The sequence below is a fragment of the Natrix helvetica genome (genome assembly GCF_964273705.1).
Source record: "Natrix helvetica genome assembly, chromosome: 10".
Lineage (NCBI taxonomy): Eukaryota > Metazoa > Chordata > Lepidosauria > Squamata > Natricidae > Natrix > Natrix helvetica.
Genome location: NC_138561.1, coordinates 14,183,125 through 14,204,395, shown reverse-complemented (window position 1 = coordinate 14,204,395; position 21,271 = coordinate 14,183,125). Strand labels below are relative to the sequence as shown.

The 21,271-nt window shown below is 40.3% G+C and overlaps 2 protein-coding genes across 2 annotated transcripts in view; one reads left to right on the top strand and one right to left on the bottom strand.

Moving 5' to 3' along the window:
* CEP89 (centrosomal protein 89) overlaps positions 1 to 14,749 on the bottom strand; it is a 30,233-nt gene extending 15,484 nt beyond the window's left edge. Inside the window, exons 1-15 of the mRNA XM_081963106.1 lie at positions 14,600 to 14,749; positions 12,394 to 12,500; positions 10,291 to 10,452; positions 9,765 to 9,927; positions 8,873 to 8,966; positions 8,404 to 8,432; positions 7,716 to 7,767; positions 6,594 to 6,809; positions 4,947 to 5,089; positions 3,355 to 3,405; positions 3,061 to 3,144; positions 2,218 to 2,327; positions 1,265 to 1,380; positions 151 to 333; positions 40 to 55 (exon numbers count right to left, since the gene is read on the bottom strand). Coding sequence (XP_081819232.1) covers positions 40 to 55; positions 151 to 333; positions 1,265 to 1,380; positions 2,218 to 2,327; positions 3,061 to 3,144; positions 3,355 to 3,405; positions 4,947 to 5,089; positions 6,594 to 6,809; positions 7,716 to 7,767; positions 8,404 to 8,432; positions 8,873 to 8,966; positions 9,765 to 9,927; positions 10,291 to 10,452; positions 12,394 to 12,500; positions 14,600 to 14,638 — 1,565 coding nt within the window. The 5' untranslated portion in view covers positions 14,639 to 14,749. The remainder of the gene's footprint in view (positions 1 to 39; positions 56 to 150; positions 334 to 1,264; positions 1,381 to 2,217; positions 2,328 to 3,060; positions 3,145 to 3,354; positions 3,406 to 4,946; positions 5,090 to 6,593; positions 6,810 to 7,715; positions 7,768 to 8,403; positions 8,433 to 8,872; positions 8,967 to 9,764; positions 9,928 to 10,290; positions 10,453 to 12,393; positions 12,501 to 14,599) is intronic.
* A 247-nt stretch (positions 14,750 to 14,996) lies between these two features.
* On the top strand, positions 14,997 to 21,187 carry FAAP24 (FA core complex associated protein 24). Its single transcript, XM_081963568.1, has 5 exons — positions 14,997 to 15,127; positions 15,887 to 16,031; positions 17,094 to 17,233; positions 18,834 to 18,986; positions 20,094 to 21,187. Exons 2-5 carry the CDS (start codon positions 15,923 to 15,925, stop codon positions 20,334 to 20,336), a joined length of 645 nt encoding a protein of 214 aa, XP_081819694.1. The 5' UTR covers positions 14,997 to 15,127; positions 15,887 to 15,922; the 3' UTR covers positions 20,337 to 21,187.
* The last annotated feature ends 84 nt before the right edge of the window (positions 21,188 to 21,271 follow it).

Here is a 21,271-nt window from a genome sequence, read left to right as displayed (position 1 = left end):
TCATTAAATTAAAACATTTGGCATACAGTAAGAACCCACTTCACGAAATCGAAAGCTGAAATTGTAACACATAGACATGGAAATGGCAAAGTATTGTAAAAAATACATAAAAGCCACTGAGAGGAATGGGACTTTAATCATCAGACACTTACTTTCTAAGTTTATTTTCCAAGGCAACGTGCTCCTCTGCCGTTATGTAATCGCTAATGCTGGCCTTTAATTCTTTGTTTGCGGAGCGTAACTCTTTCAGCTTTTTCTGACATTCTTGCATCTCCACTTCTTGGTTTTGTTTTTCGGTTTCCAGGGTAACGAGCTGCTTGGTCAGTTTGGAAACTAGATTAAATTATGAATCGGCCAAAAGTCAAAAAACATTTTGGGGGGGAAAAGTTATTCTCAGAAAAAAATCAGATCACAATTTTTGTTCATATGGATGCTTTTCGATTGCAATCTAGTGATTCTTACACGTTAATCTGAAGTATCAATTGCTTGGAATATCTTGCCTTTAGAAATCGTGAGTGCTCCATCACTGAGGTTTTTAAGAATGGACTGGACAGTCACTTGTCTGAGATTGTATAGCTTCTCCTGCTTGAGCATGGGGTTGGACTAGAAGACCTCCAAGGTCCCTTCCAGCTCTATTCTATTCTACTCTATTCCTATTTCCATTCCATTCTATTCCCGTTCTTCTATTCTGAATCCTATTCTATTCTACTCTACTCTACATTCTATTCTATTCTGTTCTGTTCTGTTGTTCTGTCCTGTCCTGTCAGCTACAAAATCTTCCTTTCTGCAAGTCTGTAATGTCAGTGCAACTTGTTAAGCTGCTGTCAAATATAAATCTCATTAAATCTGCAAATACTCAGGACTAGCAACTACAGCAAAATAATAACTGTCTCTACATCTAAACTTTTATTTTGTCCCTTTTATATTGCTAATGAGACTGACTTGCAAATGAATAAGAACATATGCACCACACAATGTTATTTATTTTAGATTTTTCACATTCTGGTGGACAGCCATGTTTCATTTCACCATGATGAACCCCGAATGTGCACCATATTAAGATTAAATCATAAACTACTGCAACGTTTTATTAATTTTTACAAAGCAAAATAAATCTGAAAATGTTTCATGGCTGAATTGATAGTAGCCACTGATTATCAACACCGGTAATTCTAAACAGGTTCACAAAACTTTTACCTTTGAAGGTAAAATTGATCTCTCTCTCTATTCACATTTGTTGCATGCAGTGATAAATTTATTTCACCTTCTTTAACATGTTGGTTGACGGTATCGTTTATTTTGGTTTCTTGTATTTTAAGCTGTTCCATTAATACCCTATTTTCCTCCAGGACAAGCTTGGCTTGACTTTGCAAATGCTGCCTGTAAAGGAACATTGATTTGAAATTTGAAATAGCACTGAAACCTTTCTGCAGAGTTCAAAATAAAAAATGGAAATAATAAAATAAACCAAAATGCATTTAAAAGATATGTGTTCTATGGGAGAAATCTCTGTATAGGCTAGTGATGGCTAACCTTTTCCTGACCGAATGAACAAAGTGTGTGAAAGCATGCACATGTGGCCAAACGCCTAAAATGCAATGCGCGTGCATCCCATGTGCATGCACCCCAGCCCCCGTGCATGTGTACAGGCCTTCCGCAGTCCCCCAACCCCGCATCACTCCATGCATGTGCATTTGCCCCCCTGCATGCACCCCACCCCCTGCATGCGAGCACGCCCCCCAGCCCACGCATGCGCGGCAGAGACCCAACAACCGGCTGGCTGGCGGGAGGCGCACATGCAGGCACGGCAGAGCTGAACTGTGGCTACGGCTCGCGTGCCCGCAGAGAGGATGCTGCATGCCACCTGTGGAACGTGTGCCATAGGTTCGCCATCAGATATAGGTGCTAAATTCTGAACAATGACATTTTTCTAGGCAAAGTCTGGTATTTCTCTTAGAAAAGTATTCTTGGCATGTTTTGCTTCTGTTCTGCTATCAGGTATATTGGCGTGTTCACTAAAAAAATATAGCCACTTAATATAGCAATAGTTATTTTAAGCTTAATGCAATATAATGTATATGGATCATACCATTTCTGCTTATTTAGACATTGCTGAATTTTACAGCATTTAATATAACTAAAAGTCATTGCGTCGGTTTTTATAAACAACTTTCAACAAAGGAATTATCTAATAGGTTCAAATAATAGTACCCTTACCATTCTTTGGTACTAATAAAAGTGCCAGTATTTTTAGTTAATTTTTGGTGTAACTGCTCATTTTCATTCACGACTGCTTCCACTTGTGCTTTAAACATCTTCATGCTTTCCTGAAGGAAAAGCAAAACGAAACATATATTCACCATGGTAAATTCAACGGATACGAATCTGGCTCTCCGATGGGGAAGATCATCCATGCGGGATTCATTGAGTTGAGTTATATTTTTTACAGAAAAATATACTGTCTTTTTGAATATCCTAACAGATAATCACACTTGTCTACTACAACCAGAGTTTATATTATAAATATAAATATCATGTGGACTTTAGCAGAAAGGAAACGGACAATTTTGTAAAACGTGATAAGGGTCTAATTGAGGATAGGAAATAAGGTCCATTTATATAAAATTTAAGACTAGGTGAGAGATGTGGTGGCCTAGAGGTGGAGCTTTTGTTTCACAATCAGGAGGCTGTGAGGTAATAGATAGCGGCAGATACTTCGTTCTCTGGGTGGAAAGAGAAAATATCTGCTGTGAGCTACGCATAGGCATCAGGAAGGGAATCCAGCCAGTAAATGCTCAACTCCATTCAGTCACCCAAGAGATTATAGGATCGTGTGTGTGAGTGTGTTATTTAAGAGTAGTCCCTCTTAAACAGCAGATAAGGTGATAAATCTTGGACTATAGCTCTCCTAAAGTGAAAGAAAGCAGCCTGATATTATCCTTGACCACTTAGTTTTTATGTATGAGAAACATGTATTTTATTTTCTATCTTATTGTATATTTGAACACTTGTCAGCACTGACTTGCAAAAATAATTGCACATACAGAGCTGTTAACTTGCCTCATGCTCTAGAATCAAATCTTCCTTTTCTTTCATTCGATCTTCATATGCCAACAGGAGAGGGGATAAGTATTTCATGTCAAGCTGAACGAAATAAAGAAGGAAACTTCAATCCATTAAAATATATAGTAGCATTAGACTTTAAACATTTTTAGTGAAGATTATCTAATCAGATAACAATATTTTAAGATTTTATTTTAAGATGTCAATAGGGTAATTTATCTACAATTTGGAAACAGATAACAGTGAACCTATCAGGTGCTATAAAATGAAAATGATTAACTTGTTACTTACCAGCCATGGGGGTATTGGCTTTTTCATTGGCAGGCTTCCAATTTTTACACCCTAAGATAGTAAAAATATAAGATAGATTTGCACCAACAACTTCATGTACCTATGTATTAAGGAAGTCTTTTTTTTAAAAAAAAAAGGTCACAACCAGACTAATATAACCAAAACTTTAGACACCTGAATTAATTTCCTATTGAAATTAATTGAAAATGGAAAGGAACAAAAACTATAATGAATAATCTTTATTAAGCAAAGATGCAACCATAAAGAGTGTATATGCTTTGTAAATGATTTAGTAGAAATAGCTGAGTGGTTAAGCAAGTATAGTTATCTCCCCTGTTTGTTAAAAGATATTGTATAAAAGACTTTCATCTGAAAAAAGATACCACTACTTTAAAGAGTCAAGACATAATGAGGATGAGCAATAAACAGGATACACAGGAACTGCTGTCCTCATTACATTCAATGTTTGATCACCAACATTGGGGGCTGAGAACCAGAATCTCTGTGTGACAGCAGTGAACTCTGGGATTGTAATGGTACATGACCTTGGTAGACAAGTCAAAGAGATACAGCCACTTAGCCTAGTCCAATTCAGGCAAGGCAAGAAGCTCAGATGCCTTTTATCTGACATCACCTTGGCCGTGTCTCTGCCTAGTTGTCTCCCAAGGTCATTCCCACATACCATTACAGGAATGCTCTCTCTCCCGAAATTCATGAAATGCTACAAAACTATAGTACATAGCTGGCACTATAACTAAACTTTGAGGCACCTGCTAAAGAATTCTTTATTGGCCAAGAGTGATTGGACATACAAGGAATTCGTCTTTGGTACATAAGCTCTGTGCACATAAAACTATAGGTGATAAATCTTGATCAGAGTCATCATAAAAATACGTTCATCATAAATCATAACCTACAACACTTAAGTGATAGTCATAGGATACTAAATAAGCAATCAACATAAATCATACTAGAAAACTAAATAAAACTACGTAAATCGTAAAGATACAAGCAACAAAGTTATAGTCATAAGTAGAAAAGGAGATAGATATTAAGAAAGACGAGAAGAAGAATAGCAATACAGCCTTACTAACTGTGTTTTGGGAATTAGTTATTTAGCAGAGTGATGACACAGGGGCAAAAACTGTCCTTGTGTCTAGTTGTTCTGGGGTCCAATGTTGTTTTGAGATTTATCATTTATTTGTATTAATGTTGCATTAAAAACAGGTGTTTGGTTACATTTTTCTTCTCTTCTCTATTTTAATAACTGTTAAATGTATACATTTTTAGTTCTATCGTGTGGGTGATGGAAGGTAACTGTTCTGTTGTAAACGGCTGTAAAATTACAATAACGGGAAAAGGTATTCTTAAAAATAACAGCAACTAACAATAACAACAACATGGAGGAAAATGTTGAAAGCCTTTCTTGTGGTCACATTGGAGGGTATATAATACGCAAGCTAGAACATTGCAGTAAAGGATAAGAGTGCTAAAGAGTAGCTAAATGTCTTTTTTAAACTAAAACCAATAAACTGGGAATGCTTGAACACTAAAGATACTATATTATAAACCATCTTGAAAGAGAACGTTACCTCATTGGGTGAAATTGGTCTGTACTTTGTTTGATAACGACTCAGTTCTGCATTTAAGCGATGAACAGTCATTTTCAAACTATGATTTTCATCTACTAGTTCCTGGGCTTGTTGTCTTAACAGCAGCAATTCTGTCCCTTCCTCTGGATTGATACAAAAAGAAAAGAAAAAAGAAAAAGCAGATTACATTTTATAATGATGCGCATATTGCTAAAACATCTCCAAAATCTAACTGAAGCTGAATGCTGCATGATAAAATGGAACTTTGCTTTAAAGATATGGTGATTCCGTAAAACTATGTAAAATTCACCTGTACAACTAGGAATTCCCCCCAAAAAAGGCAATTCAGCAGCTACAGTATATATGGCAATTGAATACACCTAGTTTGCTTCTAGTCTGAGATTGTATAAACAAGAAGATTCATGGGCATTTAGCTGGGAATAAATCATGAAGGCTACAAATTGTGCAGTCTATAAAATATAATGCAAATCCAAAGGACCGAATGACAAAAATCTATGCATGTAACTTTGGATGATAAGTAACAGTAGCTATTTTATATGAAGAAAAAACTAGGTATATCCAATTAAAGGATCAGGCAGCAGATGATGAAAAAAATAATGTCTGCATAAGACCCTTAGAAACCCATACCTAGGCCCAGAGGATCAAACCTGCCAGGATGTATATTTTGGAAATTATGTTTAAAAAATAGCCTAAATCTAGTGAGAATAAGGGGCAGTGTGTTCCATTACAACTGACATGTGATGATGATGTCCTCATTTTGGGGAGGATGAAGCCATCAAAGGCAACCTGCTCAAACGTCCTTGATATTTTATGACATGCTTCAAAGAATCCTATCCTGAGGGGGGAAACTGGAGTGACAAGTTAGATCAGTGTACTTCAAATGCCAGCCTCAAGATCCGAGGAAAGTGCATAAAAGCACTTTCAAGTGGATCTACAAAAAAAAAAAAAAAAAAACCAACAACCCTGGACCCAGCAGAGGAACCTAAGTAACATGGGGATTTTTTCCCAAGCAATCTAATTGACCTGCTCATTTAGAAATGCATTTATTAGAACACAAATTCTGGAAGGGGAGAAAGTCATACGATAAACATTGGGTTATTAACTCAGTTTTTTTTAAGGTACTGGTGATTTCTAACGTACTTTCTAAAATATGATACAAAAAATTACCATTTGTTTCCGTCATCATCTCAATAAGTTCGTTAAATACATTCTAATTTACCATTTTCCCAATATCTTTCCTAAGCTTGCCAGACGTATTAAATAATAGCAATATCACTAGCACTTAGACTTATATACCGCTTCACAGTGCTTTACAGCTCTCTAAGCGCTTTACAGAGTCAGCATATTGCCCCCAACAATTTGGCTCCTCATTTTATTGACCTTGGAAGGATGGAAGGCTGAGTCAACCTTGAGCCGGTGAGATTTGAACTGCTGAACTGCAGCTAGCAGTCAGCTGAATTAGCCTGCAGTGCTGCACTCTAACCACTGTGCCACCTCGGCTCTTAATGGTACATGTAGAATGATAAAGTTCAACCATTCTTCCCTCGATTCCCAAGTATCTAGTTTTATTCTCTCCCACATGAACACAATTTAAATTATATTTAAAGAAAATAGATTCCTTGGTACCTTCACTGTGGGAATTCTGCTTTTCCTTCAACTGCCTGTTCTCTTTTTCCAATTTCTTAATTTTTAATTGGAGTTCCTTCATTAACTGCTTTGTCTGTTCTAGTTCAGAAAATAAGGTCTGGTTCGCATTGTTGAGATGCCAATGTTGCTCTTTTAATTTCTGGAACTTCTCTCTGGGGAGAACCATCTGTTCCTGTTTTCTGTGGAGGACTGCATCTACCGAAGAAATGAAATAAAATATTGATCAGTCACATAAATATATGCAAACCTTTTGGTAAAACGGCTGAATCTAAGAATCTTTATTTAGAAGCAGGCATTTTGCATTGATGTTAAGGCTTCTGTCTCAACGGAAATGATTACTTAATCCACTCCAATAGCTTGAAGATACGTATTAATAATTATGAAAGTTATATAAGACATATCTTAATTCAATTGCAAACGGCAACAGATTTTTATGTTTTTATTTTGTGGGAAACAATTTACCGTTTCTTCACCCTTAAAAAGTCTTATAGTGAGACTGGATGTATATCCAATGCAGGAGCTATCATTAATACAAAACATACAGAATGAAGTACTTTGGAATTAAAACCAGGGGGTGGGGGTGGGGAACTCTGCAGGGAACATACAATATTTTTCTAGCATACGTAGCAACTCAGCTTTAACTTTTTCTAGGATTTCACAGCTGTCCTCTGTAGCTATAATATGATCCCAGGAAAAGATTCATTTCGTTATAGGAGTTGCGGAAACCAATTTGTTAATGAAATCAAAATTCTGTAAAATCCTCCATTTCCATTTTAGATTCCAGAGTTTAGCAATATAGGCAAATCTCAAGGGTAATTTATGTTAACGACGGGCTTAAAGTTGGCCTGCTTCTAGTAACTGTTCTGTTAATTTGAGCTACAATTCTTCCAGTGTCAGTACTATTTGAAGGCAAGTAATGATTATTTGAAAATAAAACAACAGTTTTTGGACTCCTCCTCATGACTGTGTAGGAAGACATGGGGAAACAAACAAGTCCCGAGTTCTTGTTAGGTTAAATTATGGCTCAGAACTACAGTCAACCTATTCTGTAGAATCCAACACAGCCCATTTACACTAAACTTAAATTTAGAGAGTTTGTACCTGAAGACGAAGGTGGTTTTTCATTCAGGGGAGTTTCACCTGAGTGGTCTCCCTAGAAATGGAACAAAATATTTAACCTAATAGGACTCCTCATTGTCACCCACAAAATAACAGCAACTATTCCAGAAGGCATACACCTTTAGTTCTAACTTCGAAAGTTCATTTAATTTTTTTTTAAATTTCCAGATTCAATCACTTAAATAAAAATGAAAAATGCATAAAAGGACAAATAAAAACGAAAGGTGTACAATTTAGCCTTTCACCCAACTCCAGCTAATTGGAGGACTCTGCATCTTCTATCATAGTAAGATATTTCTAAAATCTGTGTTTTTCAACCGTAGCAGCTTGAAGATGAAAATCTCTGAAGATCAATTTCCAGAATTTTCCAGCCTGCATGTAATGCCCATATCTTCAAGTTGACAAGTTGACAAACACTGCTGTAGAGACATAGGTAAGTTAACATCTCCCTGTAGAATAGAAGGCAGCCACTATCCCTGGAGCTGTAAGTGAGTTTGAAATTCCAAGAATTACACCTTTCTACCCCTTTTATCATAGAGGACAGGATGAACCGAACTGGAGGGAAAAGACCATGCAACCTTTCCTGGACTTCTTAAAGAAATATAGAATGAGAAGACATAAATCTGTCCTTAACTGAAATCATGGAACATAATTTTTATGCTGTGCTTACCTGAAACCTCACTCCAGGATGTTCAATTTCTGTAATATAAAAATGCGTTTGTTGTTAGGTGTAAAGGAGAAATATATCAAATGGAATGCAATGCTCCGAATCAAGCTGGAGCTTTCACGATCCGTCTAGTTACATCTTGTTTAGTTTCTAATTTTTCCACCTTTATCTTAAATAAATATTAGCAAGTGTAAAAGATTAGGAAAATGGAGGTTTGTGCTTTTATTTTTAAATTTAAAAAAAATTATTTTCTGCTCTGTGCAGGGAAAAAGATGAAAAGGAATACATGTAAGAAGTAATCATCCTTGTCTTGTTCATTTAGATTCAGATTCGCTCTTTCTCACTGTTAACTATGCAGCCTTCCCCCACATACAGGGAAAAAATAGCCAGTCTCAACTACGGTACTAGACCAAACAACACATTATACTAATGGTGGGAAGCAGATGGTAGAAACATTTATTTATCTTCTCACCTTCAATCTGAATATTTGGCTGGATGAGACAACTTGGTTCGCAGACAGAAGAATCTTCTTTACCATTGGCACTAGAAGATACTGGGAGATTTTCCTAAATAAAAAATATTGCAATACACCTTATAAATTCAAAGTTCACTTATGGAAATTGATGTTATGAAAAGGCGCTGACGTCATTATAAAACAGGGCAGTGATCAAAAAGAGGAAAACCAGAAACACATCAAAGGACAAATAGGATAAGCGGGTGCAATATATGTGCTTGAATACACATTAAACAAGAAATAACAAACTGCAGTCTCCTGAGCCTTTTATGTCCTGTGAAAGCATCCTTCATGCTCAAAATGAGCCACAAAACAACAGACTATATGATGCATATGTAAAGATTCTCTTCGTACATAAGTGCTAGTTGTTCCCGACTCTAGGGGGCGGTGCTCATCTCCATTTCAAAACCGAAGAACCAGCGCTGTCTGAAAACGTCTCCCAGTGGGTTCCTACCGCTTCGGACCGCTTCGGACGAGTAAGTAGTAACTTGGCAGCCTGGGTCGCTGGAATTGGCAACGACCCATGTGGCCAGCATGACTAAACACTGTTACCATCCTACCAAAGTGGTCTCTATTTTTCTACTTGCGTTTTTTACCTGCTTTCAAACTGCTAGGTTGACAGAAACTGGGACCAGTAATGGGAGCTTACTCTGTTACTCATTATTTTATATTTATTTACAACATAAATTTCATTTTGAATAAAATAAAAATGATTATTATTTTTTTAAAAAAAGAAGATTCCAATCTCTAAAGGACCACATAATAGAAAATTTACAGGGAAAACAACAAGGACTGGAGAGTCTTATAATTTGTGTTCAGATAGGTAAAAGAAAAAATCTTGAAAGCTTACCTGTTTGATTTTATGTGGCTTAGCATACATCATCTCATGGCTCATGCTTTCTTTTTTATCAATAATTTGATGGTCGGGATCCGATTCTTTCTCTGTGTCAGAAGCGAATGTATCCACGTCATCGTCACAACCACTCTCAGATGCATGATTCTTCCAATTTGGACTATAAACAGAAAATATAGTACAAGTATAAGAAACGGGAGCTCTCCGTTACGCAGTGCTAGGGATTCGAACCTCCGAACTGCTGACCTTTCTGATCAACAAGCTCTTAGCCACTGAGCTACCCTTTACTTCCTACTTTATAGGCAATTAAAAATTCACAGTGCTTCTCATACTAATGTTTTCACTAATCAGACATTTCTTCTGAATGTTTGCCAATCTCAAATCAGAAGTGGTTTTCAAAGAAAGCTTTTTTATGGTGTTTTTAAGAAATACACAAAACTTTCTTAAAACACCGTAAAACAAGAACTATACATTATTTTATACCAAATGGAATCGGTGAGCCAAAACGGGCCATGTTTTCTACCTCATTCGTAGCTCGGTGACGGTGGCATATGGCTCAATGCAGTCTTCCTGATCTTGCAAGTAGCTGGCATCACTTTCCGAAAGAGATCGCTGACGAGGCTGAGGGATGGCAATCGTCCGTCCAGTTAAGGTCGTCACAAGAATAGCGGCTGCTAAAGCAGACCTGGAAAAAAAACACCAATTTTTTTTTTTAAAAAATCACGGATCAGGAGGCTGGGATAAGATAAGGCAAAACACTTAATCATAATGAGTTCAAAAATCTAAGTTAAATTAAATAAAACATAAATCTTAATACAATTGCTTCCTGTATCTAGTACTTTCCTTTCAACAGCTAGCTTTATCTATAGCTATTTTTCAATAGGCTATGCAACTGTTTACATGGAGGAGAGAGTCCAGGTTGTACTGAGACCCCTCAACAGGAGTCGGTTCCTACCGCTTCGGACAAGTAGGTAGTAACTTGGCGGTCTGGGTCGCTGGAATTGGCAACGACCCAGGCCTGCCACACCCCCAAACCAGTTCTCTCGGCAGCGCGGTAGGCGGCGCCATCTTGTTTTTGGCTTCTGCGCTTGCACAGAACCATTTTTAGTATTGTGCATGCACGCATATCGCACATCAAGCACACGCGGCGTGCGCCCCTGAGCGAACTGGCAGTAGCAGCAGCTGGAACCCACCCCTGCCCCTCAACATATGCATTATGAATGTTAAAACATGATGTGGTTTCAACTATCTGAAATAATAGAGAAACACCCACAATGCACACCCCCATAAAAGAAGCAATGTTTCTCTACAATAGAAATAGAAACTGTGTTAAGTAATGTATAAGTGCTGCTGAACACCTATATTGGATCTACTAAATCCACTGTTGGATTTAATCGAGTCAAAACCCACGGAAAATAAAAGATTCATCAACGACAGCTTTAATGCTGAGCCATAATACCATCTCATTCTTTGAAGTAATGAAAAAAATCCATTTAATTTATTCTTTTTTTAATTTTAGTAAGCTAAACTCTAATCTCACCCGCAACTCAAAGTTTACTGGGGGAAGCCACATTTCCTACTCATATGATAATATTAAGCTAGCTAGGATCTGCAAATTCTTGGAAGGGAGTCTTATTTTTTCCCTATTTCAAAAGACAAGCTAACACCAGGCTTGAAATTTTAGGCCTGGATAACCTTAAACTACGCCGTCTACGTTCCGACCTGAGCTTAGTGCACAAGATGATCTGCCATAATGTCCTACCTGAATGACTACTTTTACTTCAACTGCAATAACACAAGGGCTATCGATAGATACAAACTAAATGTAATCCGTTCTAATCTTGATTGCAGGAAAAACGATTTCAGCAATAGAATAGTAAATGTGTGGAGCACCCTACCTGATCCTGTTGTTAGTTCCTCTATTATACACTGCTGTATTCAGTGTATAAGATGCACCCAGATTTTTAGCCTCTTTTTTGAGGGGAAAAAGATGCATCTTTATACTTCAAAAAATACGGTATTTTATGAAAGACTAAACAAATAATTCCAGTGGGGAGAAGAGGCTGCGGGCCGCTTGAAATTTGAAAAAGGGCCACATTTGGCCCCCGGGCCGCACTTTGGACATGCCTGCTCTAACCCCAATACCTTTTACCTTAAGCTGTCTACCATGGACCTTACGCGTTTCTTAAGAGGTCTCTAAGGGGGCCTGCATACGTGCACCAGCGTGCCTACCGTCCCTGTCCTACTGTCCCCATTTATATGTAATCTTTTTATGTGTTTATGGCTATGTTTTGCTTATTTATATCCATTTATTTGTGCCATTTTTTCAAGTGTTTTCATACTTGTTTCCTTGTACTTGTTGACAAATAAAAATAAATAAATAAACAATTAAAATAAATAACCACATTTATACTATAAAGTAGACTGTGTTCAATGCTGCCGAAAGCCTCTTTAAAATTACATAACATGCAAATATGTGGTACCCATTTCTCTTTCCAATGTAATCATACGTACGTCTGGTGTACACAAACGTACAGGCAAAATAAAGCCATTCTACATATTCAAATATCCATTAATAATATTAATTCTGTTACATGACTGAAAATCAAGAGATGAAAAAACCTACCTGGGCCTTTCTGGAGAAGGGTTTGGACTACGAGGGGGAGGGGTGCGGGGGACAGCAGGTTTAGGAGCTATGGTAGCTGCAGGGATCAGGCCATGAGCTATATGTTTCTAAACAATTTAAAATAAAGTTAGTTGGCAATGATTGAATTAACACAATGGAGAAACAGAAAAAGGTACATGCACAAGGAATAACAACATGAAAGGGAGGAACATGTACATGCAAATTAATGTAGGCGGTAAGCCTAAATGGTTTTGAAGGTGATGCGCAAAACCACCATATCCCCACAAAAATAATAGTTATTTCTGTGGCTACCTACTGTAACTTTTCTTATATTATTCTATGTATTTATTTTCGCACACATTTGATTCTTGGGTTACAATGTAATTTTTGAAATGTTCATTCTTTGTAGAAAGTATCATATTCCATATAAAACAGCTATTCTGTTTCAGAAAACAAAGTTACTGGTGATGTTTATATAATTTCTCTAGATTCAGCTGACAAAGTTTCTATAAGAATCTCCATGAACGCTCATAGCTATCTATTCCTCCTTCTACCAAATTCAGTTAACATACCTAGTCAGTTTCATCATTTATTTATCGACATGCAAATCGAGGGCAATGCAGTTTGAACGCATGAGAGGTTGTGTGCGGGTCAGAGAAAGCATGTGGAGGGGGGGCAGCATGGGTTGGAGAGGGTGCAGGGGATGGTGCGAGTTGAGGAGGACAAACAGAGATTCACAAAAAGTGCCAGGTAAGTCAGGAAGGGTTTTCAAAAATTGCTGTGTGGATCAGAGGGAGTGCATACAGGTGTGCTGCATAGTTCAGGTAAGGCATGCAATGGAAGCAACATATGTCAGGGAAGTGCATTAGGGTACAGAGAAGTCACAAGGCTTACAAAAGGCACCCAGGATGGTGGTGTATGTCAGGAAGAGTGCATGGGCGTTCCTCCTTCCCTTTCCCTTCCCTTCCCACCAGGAAAGTGACAAGTGCTGGGAGCAAGGGATTGCACAAGTGGCTGGGAAGCTGACATAGCACATTGATAACGGGAGTCATGTGACCGTAGCAGTAGCCCACCAGCACTGAAGCAGCCGTAACTTCCCCAAATTTCATTCCTTAAGGAGTAAACGGCCCAGGCGTTACATAAAGTAGCCCATATAAAAGGGGCCTTTGTTCACAAAGTCTTGCCCTATGATGCACCATTTTCTCCAGTTAAAGATTACTACGGAGAGTAGAGTTTTAAAGGTAGATAGATCAATTAGATGGATAGCTACTAGTTAGCTAGAAATAGCTAGATAGATTCAATAGATATGATAGAGAGAAAGAAAGATAGATACGATATATACATACATACATACATACATACATACATATATATATATGAAAACATATATATGCATGTGTATATATATATATAGATAGATAGATAGATAGAGAGAGAGAGAATAGATAGGATTGAGAAAGAGAGATACGATAAAGAAAGAGAGAGAGAAAGATAAAGATAGATAGGATAGATACAATAGAGCGAGAGAAAGATAGATAGATAGGATAGAGAGAGAAAGCAAGAGAGAGGGATACGATAGACAGAGAGAAATAGAATAGAGAGAAAGAGAGATATGATAAAAGAAAGAGAGGGGATAGATATGATATAGATAGACAAGATAGATACAATAGATAGATGTGTATATTTATTTCGTATATTGATAGATGATAGATAGACAGACAGATACAGACAGACAGACAGGAGAGAGAGAGAGAGAGAGAGGGAGGGAGGGAGGGAGGGAGGGAGGGAGGGAGAGGGAGAGAGAGATGCTTCATAATGTGAAACCAGGCCAATCAAGAACGGAACTTTTCCCGACTGCCGCCCTTGAATCATAGCGGTTGGAAGGGGACCTTGGAGGTCTTCTAGTCCATCCCTCTGCCCAGGGCAGAAATCCTCCCACCATTCTGGACAAATGACTGTCCAATATTCAACTACCAGCGACGGAGCCCCCGCAACTTCAAGAGGCAGGCTGTTCCATTGCTCCCCTGGGGAGCCTTGCTCTGTCCGTTTCCCTTTCGGATCCCTCCTTCCAGATCCAACCTGGGATGCTCGGGAGGAACCAGGCACTTGGTTGCCATGGGAACCGGAGCCACGCTTGCCATCAGGGGCCGCCGGCTCATCCTCCTCGCTTCCCCCCCCCCTGAATTTTCCTCAAGGAAATACTCACAAACAGGCCTTTCCGGCCCCTCTTGAAATAAAACGGCATGAGGGCGAAAAGTCTGAGGAAAAACAAACAAACGAGAACGAAGCGGGGAGACACAACGGGCCACACCGGCCAGAAGGAGCGGCTCTCCCCTCCCCTCCCGAAGAGGAGGACGCTTCCCCTCGCAACCACTCCGCAATTAGCCGCAAGGCGATTGGCTACGACGTCCCGCTTTATCCAATTGGCATCCGCCTTACTGAGGCTGCCTTCGCCTTAGCAACCAGCGTCCGTTAGGAACCGCCACGCCCCTTGCGAACTATATTTTTTTCCGGGAGAGGCGGGAGAGGAAAAAAGGAGGGATTTGATTGGCTGGTGGCAGCAGTACGTCATGGCTGCCGCGCGCTGTTTGATAAAGGCGGAAGCAGAAACTACTCGCAATAGCTGGAAGAGCCTAAGCGATGAATGGGAGCTTCTCTCGGTTGCGTGTATGGCACGTTCGCACGTGTGTTTTAAGGCGCTGGAGATTGCTGTGCAGGATCTTTAAATGATAAGGTAAGAAGAATGCTTTGCATTGATTCACACATATACATGTCAATTATTAATAATAGCACTAAACTGGTCTTTGTCCATAGAGATGGGCTATTGACTTATTTAACAGAATAATAGAACGGAATGCAGAATAATGGAGTTGGAAGGGACCTTGGAGGTCTTCTAATCCAACCATTTCAGAGGCTCCCATAAAGAGGAGGGGGTTCAATTTATTTTTCCAAAGCACCAGAGAGCAGGACAAGAAACAGTGGATGGAAACTAATCAAGGAGAGAAGCAACCTGGAATTAAGGAGAAACTTCTTAACAGTGAGGAAAATTAACCAGTGGAACAGCTTGCCTGCAGAAATTGTGGGCGCTCCGTCACTGAAGTTTTTAAAGAAAAGACTGGACAGTCACTTGTCTGAAATGGTAAAGGGTCTCCTGCTTGAGCAGGGGGCTGGACTCGAAGACCTCCAAGCTCCCTTCCAGTTCTATTCTTATTCTAATTCTATTCTCTGCCCTGTTCATTCTGGACAAAGGCTGCATGGTCTCTTCTTGAAGACCTCCAGTGATGGAGCATTCACAACTTTTAGGAGGCAAGATATTCTACTGATTAATTGTTCTCACTGTCAAGAAATATCTCCCTCTGGAAAGTCATCAGCTGGAAGTCACCTGGATTTCATGGGTAATCCCTGGTTAATGAGAAATGTATCTCTCTCTCTCTCTCTCTCTCTTTTGCGTTTTCAGAATAACAGGTTAATGGTTTTTTTTTCTCTTGCACAGGACAAATAACCTTACAAGTGCAAATGAAGTTTCATAATGGCAAACGATAGCACCCCAGTCCAAGCAGGAGCTGGAAACGTTCCTTTGGGCCATGTAATTGGCAATGAGAAATGGAAGGGTTCCCAAATTGCTCAGGAGATGCAAGGTAAATCATACATTTGATAAAATTATAGAATTTTGCTTACCAACAAATCCTCCTACAATCTGAAAATTAAACTAACGTATTTATTTAAATATATTGGTCACCCAACTCCAGTGGACACTTTTTTTATTTTGCAAAAGGAATATCACAGATGCATTGCCTGTGTTTGGGTGTTAAGTATAGTTGAATGGGGAGGGGGAATTTGAACTAGGATAGCGCCTTGAATGCCTTTCAGCAAATCAAAGTATCAATTGCACTACAAAATATGAGTTTCATCTCTTGGTTTGGTCTGGAGCAGAGGTGAGTTGTTACTGGTTCACACCAGTTCGGCTGAACCGGTAGTGGCATTTTAGACTTGGTTGCATATCTGGCAGCGACCCAGGCTGGCCATGCCCCCGAACCGGTTCCCCAGTCGCCACTGTCATTGCCAGCATGTTTTTTAGTAATCTTTTCATGTTCTGCACATGCACAGAACTATTTAGTCAACTGCGCACGTGCGCAGCGAGCCAGCAACAACGCTGGCATCAACCACCACTGGTCTGAAGCTCTTAATTATAGTTTTCCTAAACATCCCAAAGGAGCGTAGGTTGTCTAAACAGCCAGAGAAATTAAGTTGTCTCATTTTATGAAGCTAGGAGAATCTGAAGATATCGCTAGATCACAAGGAGTATTTTATTATTTTTATCAGGTTGTTTTAATTCTCATTAATTTGAATGCCAGCTCTATATACTATAAACGAAATCTGGCAAGCCTGATGTTAAAGTCTGGTTTAAATGCATATTGTCACTTTGTAGGGCTAAACGTACTTGGAAATTATCACTCTTGAAACCATTGGCTTTTTCTTCTGAATAATTTATTTAGAACTTGGAGATGAAGCAACAGCTTGATTTCCAGTGTGTGTTCAGGCACGGTTTGTTTAAACATGGAATTGGTTGGGTTGACACAATATGTTAAAATCAAACTTGGCAGGATAGGTAAACACAGCCAGAGTTTCACTCAAATGAGAATTGTGTACCCACAGTAGTTCTGTTGTTACTGTAGTTTCCTTGCTTCTCACTTTTCAAGGTAAAGTTAAGCTTATATTGGAAGATGGTCTGGGACTTGTGGATTTTCATCTTTCAAACAGATGCTGCATTCTCTACCTATCTGAAGCAGATCTGGTGGCAGGAAATGGCTTCAAAAGAAGACTTGTTCGTTTTAGAAATGTAAGCACCCTACGAAAGTATTGTTTGGATAATCCTTTTCAGGAACATAATATCAGCAAAACATTAGATCAATTCTTCACAATTTAAGGAGAATCTAATCTTTAGTACCATGTGCTGTTATCAATAATTATACCAGCAACCCAAATCCACCATTTTAAGAACTATTTTTTTTTATCCTTGATCATTTAATAAAAGTGTTTTCCTTCCGTTGCTGTTTCCTTTTGGAAATGATCTGAAAAATGCTTGAAGAACAAAAATATATTTTGCCTTAGTAACTGGCATGGCTTTACATTTATCTTCGGTTCAGAGAAAGCTTTAACTGGTTCATTTATATCTAATTGGCTGTTGCAGGAAAATATCAAGAATTAATGGCCATGTATGGTGTATTTAAAAAGTGGCTAAGACACCAAGCTTGTCAAGCAGAAAAGTGGGCAATTCGGCGGTTCGAATCCCTAGTGCCGTGTAACAGAGTGAGCTCCCGTTACTTGTCCCAGCTTCTGCCAACTTAGCAGTTCGAAAGTATATAAAAGTGCAAGTAGAAAAACAGGAATCACCTTTGGTGGGAAGGTAACAGCGCTCCATGCGCCTTTAGCGTTTAGTCATGCCGTCCACTTGACCATGGAGATGTCTTTGGACAGCGCTGGCTCCGGCTTTGAAATGGAGATGAGCAACGCCCCCTAGAGTTGGGAATGACTAGCACATATATGCGAGGGGAACCTTTATCGTTACCTGTGGTATATTATGGTTGTTTTATGCACAGATCTGAATGATGTGAGCCCAGCCATCCAATCATTCTCATATTCATCTGTGAGGAAACAATAATCTTTAACCAGTGATTTTAAACAGCACGGCTAAGTGGAATGAAGGGGGGAAAGAGTGGAGAAAGCACACCTTTTTTTTACTTTCCCAACCCTCCCAATGAACTTACTCTAGGCCAGTGATGGCGAACCTTTTTTGGCTCGCGTGCCACTAGTGGGGGGAGCGCAGGGGGGTTGTGTGCGGGTGTGCCACACCCATAATGCAACGCGCAACCCCCCCAGTGCGCATGCACGCACAATGCGTGACACCCCCCAATTTTTACATGCTTTTTTTGCCCTCCCCAGGCTCCAGGGGCTTTATAGAAGCCTGGGGAGGGCGAAAGGAGCCTCCCCCGACCCCCCGGAGGCCCTCCTGAGGCTTCAGGGACCGTCCGGAGGCTTCCCTGAAGCCTTTGGAACACTTAAAACCACCCTCCGAGCAAACTGAAAGTGACTTCCGGTTTGCTCAGAGGGTCGTTTTAAGCGCTCCGAAGGCTTCAGGGAAGCCTCCGGACAGCCCTGAAGCTTCCAGAGGGCCTCTGGGGGGCTCTTTTTGCCCTCCCCAGGCTCCTATAAAGCCTCTGGAGCCTGGGGAAGGCGGAAAATGGCTTTTAAAAAGGTGAACTCAGCTGGCCAGCACGCACATGCGATCTGGCCAGCTGACAGGGCAGCGCCTCGCGTGCCCTGACAAATGGCTCCACGTGCCACTTGTGGCACCCGTGCCATAGGTTCGCCATCACTGCTCTAGGCTGTTTGTCCCTCTCATTAATACCGGTTACTCTCATTGTTCCTACTTCTTCCAGGCTTGCAATCTTCAAGGGATTGTATTAGTTGAAAAAACCCAAATAAGCAACCAGTATTTTCCAGGTGTGCAGAAATTTGTCGTTCTGGAACTCGGAATGACATTACTTCCGGTGGCCAGCCAAAAAGAAGCAGCTCAACTTATTGCTCAATTGGTAAGTGCCTTCAAGAGCTGTTTGTACTGCTATCAGGCTTTCAAGCAGTGCTTTTGAAAGCAGACAATTTTAAGGTGGGTGGACTTCAGATTAGAATCGGTGTACAAGAGCTCGTGTTTAAGTGGCTTTGCAGGAAACAGAATGCTGGACTAGACAGACCTTGGTTTGAGGTGGCAAAATAATTTGGAATGTAGGGATGTTTGACTCCTATTAGTTTTGGAGGAAGTACCTCAAAATGCTCAGAGCCTTGAATGCAATATCTGTGACTCATTAAACCAGCTACATTTGTTTCCAGTAAAAAGATGCAGATACTTTAATGACTGCTGGTGTCAACTCCTAAAGTTGCCATAGTGAGAGAAGGGGGGGGGAGTGCATTCCATGCATACTTTCGTCTAAAGTTGGATCTCAGATTACTGCAGCAGGCTTGGGAGGGGTGCACCTCATTGGGGAATGTGATTTATGACACAGACCAAGGGGAGGGAAAGAACGGGTAAAGTTCAGCTATAATTCAAACAAAACTTAGATCTGACTGCTTTGCCTAATGGTGCTCCTAATAAATGACTAGTTTTGTAATGAAACTTGGCTTGATATTCATGAATCAATTAGGGCATTTTTAGGAAACCTGACAGCTGGTTTGTGATCCTGACCAATCCGAAGTGCCACTTTCATTCTGTATCCGAAGCACTTCTCACCCTATATAACCAAAAAACATCTTACTGAATTACAGGTAGTCCTCATTTAGTGGCTGGTCTAATGCAGGTAAATGCAGGGCCCACGTGGAGCCTCGAGGAGGGCGAAAAACGGGCCTACCTGAAGTTTGGGAAGGGCAGAAATGGGCTCATTTCCAGCCTCCGGAGCCTGGGAGGCTGTTTTTGCCCTCCCAGAGGCTCGAGGAAAGCCCTCCAGGAAGGGCAAAAACTCCCCCCCCCCCAACCGCCGTGGTGCAGGAGGCCGAATAGGCCACACCCACCATGGCCACGCCCACCCAGCAACCTGGCAGAGAACTCCTTGCTAAAGTTTTTGAAGCCCACCCCTGGAAATGCTTGCCAATGTTTAGCACCGAAAACCACAAGAGAGCAGCCAGACTGAATTTGTCTTTTCTTTCAGGTGCACGAACAAACTAAATCCCGTAATCCTTTCCAAAGTAAGAAAGGTACCAAGTTATTGGAACCGTCTGTGCTCCACACAGTTCAGCAGATTCCGGGAGTTGGAAAGACAAAGGCACTTCTTCTTCTGGAAAACTTTGGAAATATCCATCAGCTTTGCAATGCCTCTCTCCAGGAGCTCGAAGGAGTAGTTGGCTGCAGTCTAGCTCAACAAATCCACGCATTCTTCACCCAGGCAAAATAATCTGGGTTTATCAGCATCAGAGATAAGGGTTGTTTTTTTTTTTTTTTTTAAAGGCTGGAATTTTTCCTTACACACACGGTCGGATTTCAGGTTGTATGAAACACAAGAGACAACCTTAACTTTACCTGTTTTTGTTCATTTATTATTACATTTATTATTTATTTATTATAGGGACGCAGTGGCTAAGATGCTGAACTTGTCAATCAGAAAGGTCGGCAGTTCGGCAATTCGAATCCCTAGTGCCGCGTAATGGAGCGAGCTCCTGTTACTTGCCCCAGCTTCTGCCAACCTAGCAGTTCGAAAGCACATAAAAAATGCAAGTAGAAAAAATAGGAACCACCTTTGGTGGGCAGGTAACAGCTTTCCGTGCACCTTTGGCCTTTAGTCACGACCACATGACCACGGAGACATCTTCGGGCAGCGCTGGCTCTTTGGCTTTGAAACAGGGATGAGCACTGCCCCTTAGAGTCCGCAATGACTAGCACATATGCGCGAGGGGAACCTTTAACGTTAAGTACATTCTTCTTCTTCATGTCAATCTCAGCTGATTCTTAAAGGCACCATCAAATAAGTCAAGAGTTCGTCTCTGTCCGTTAAGTCTGTTGGAAAAAATAGGGAGGCTCTGAGTTACTTTTTAAGCTGGAAAAAAAAAAGCAGGTTGTCCCAATGTAAATAAATTATATATTTGTTCTGTGAACCGTCCCTGTTGTCCAATTGACTTTGGATGCAGAAGAGAAGTCTAATCCGTCAACCTGATTTTTGCCTACCTTTCAGGGGTGGGCTTGGAAAATTTTAGCAAGGGGTTCTCTGCCCAGTTGCTGGGTGGGCATGGCCATGGTGGGTGTGGCCTATCTGCTTCCTGCACCACAATGTGGGGGAGGGGGGCTTTTTGCCCTCCCCAGGCTCCGAAGACTGTTTTCGAGCCTCCGGGAGGG

Bases quoted from the DNA above. Each gene is read 5' to 3' on its own strand.
- FAAP24 (XM_081963568.1), top strand. From the start codon at position 15,923: ATGGCAAACGATAGCACCCCAGTCCAAGCAGGAGCTGGAAACGTTCCT. The intron at 16,032-17,093 runs GTAAATCATACA...TCACTTTTCAAG, and splicing joins AATTGCTCAGGAGATGCAAG to GTAAAGTTAAGCTTATATTG. The intron at 17,234-18,833 runs GTAAGCACCCTA...TACTTCTTCCAG, and splicing joins GACTTGTTCGTTTTAGAAAT to GCTTGCAATCTTCAAGGGAT.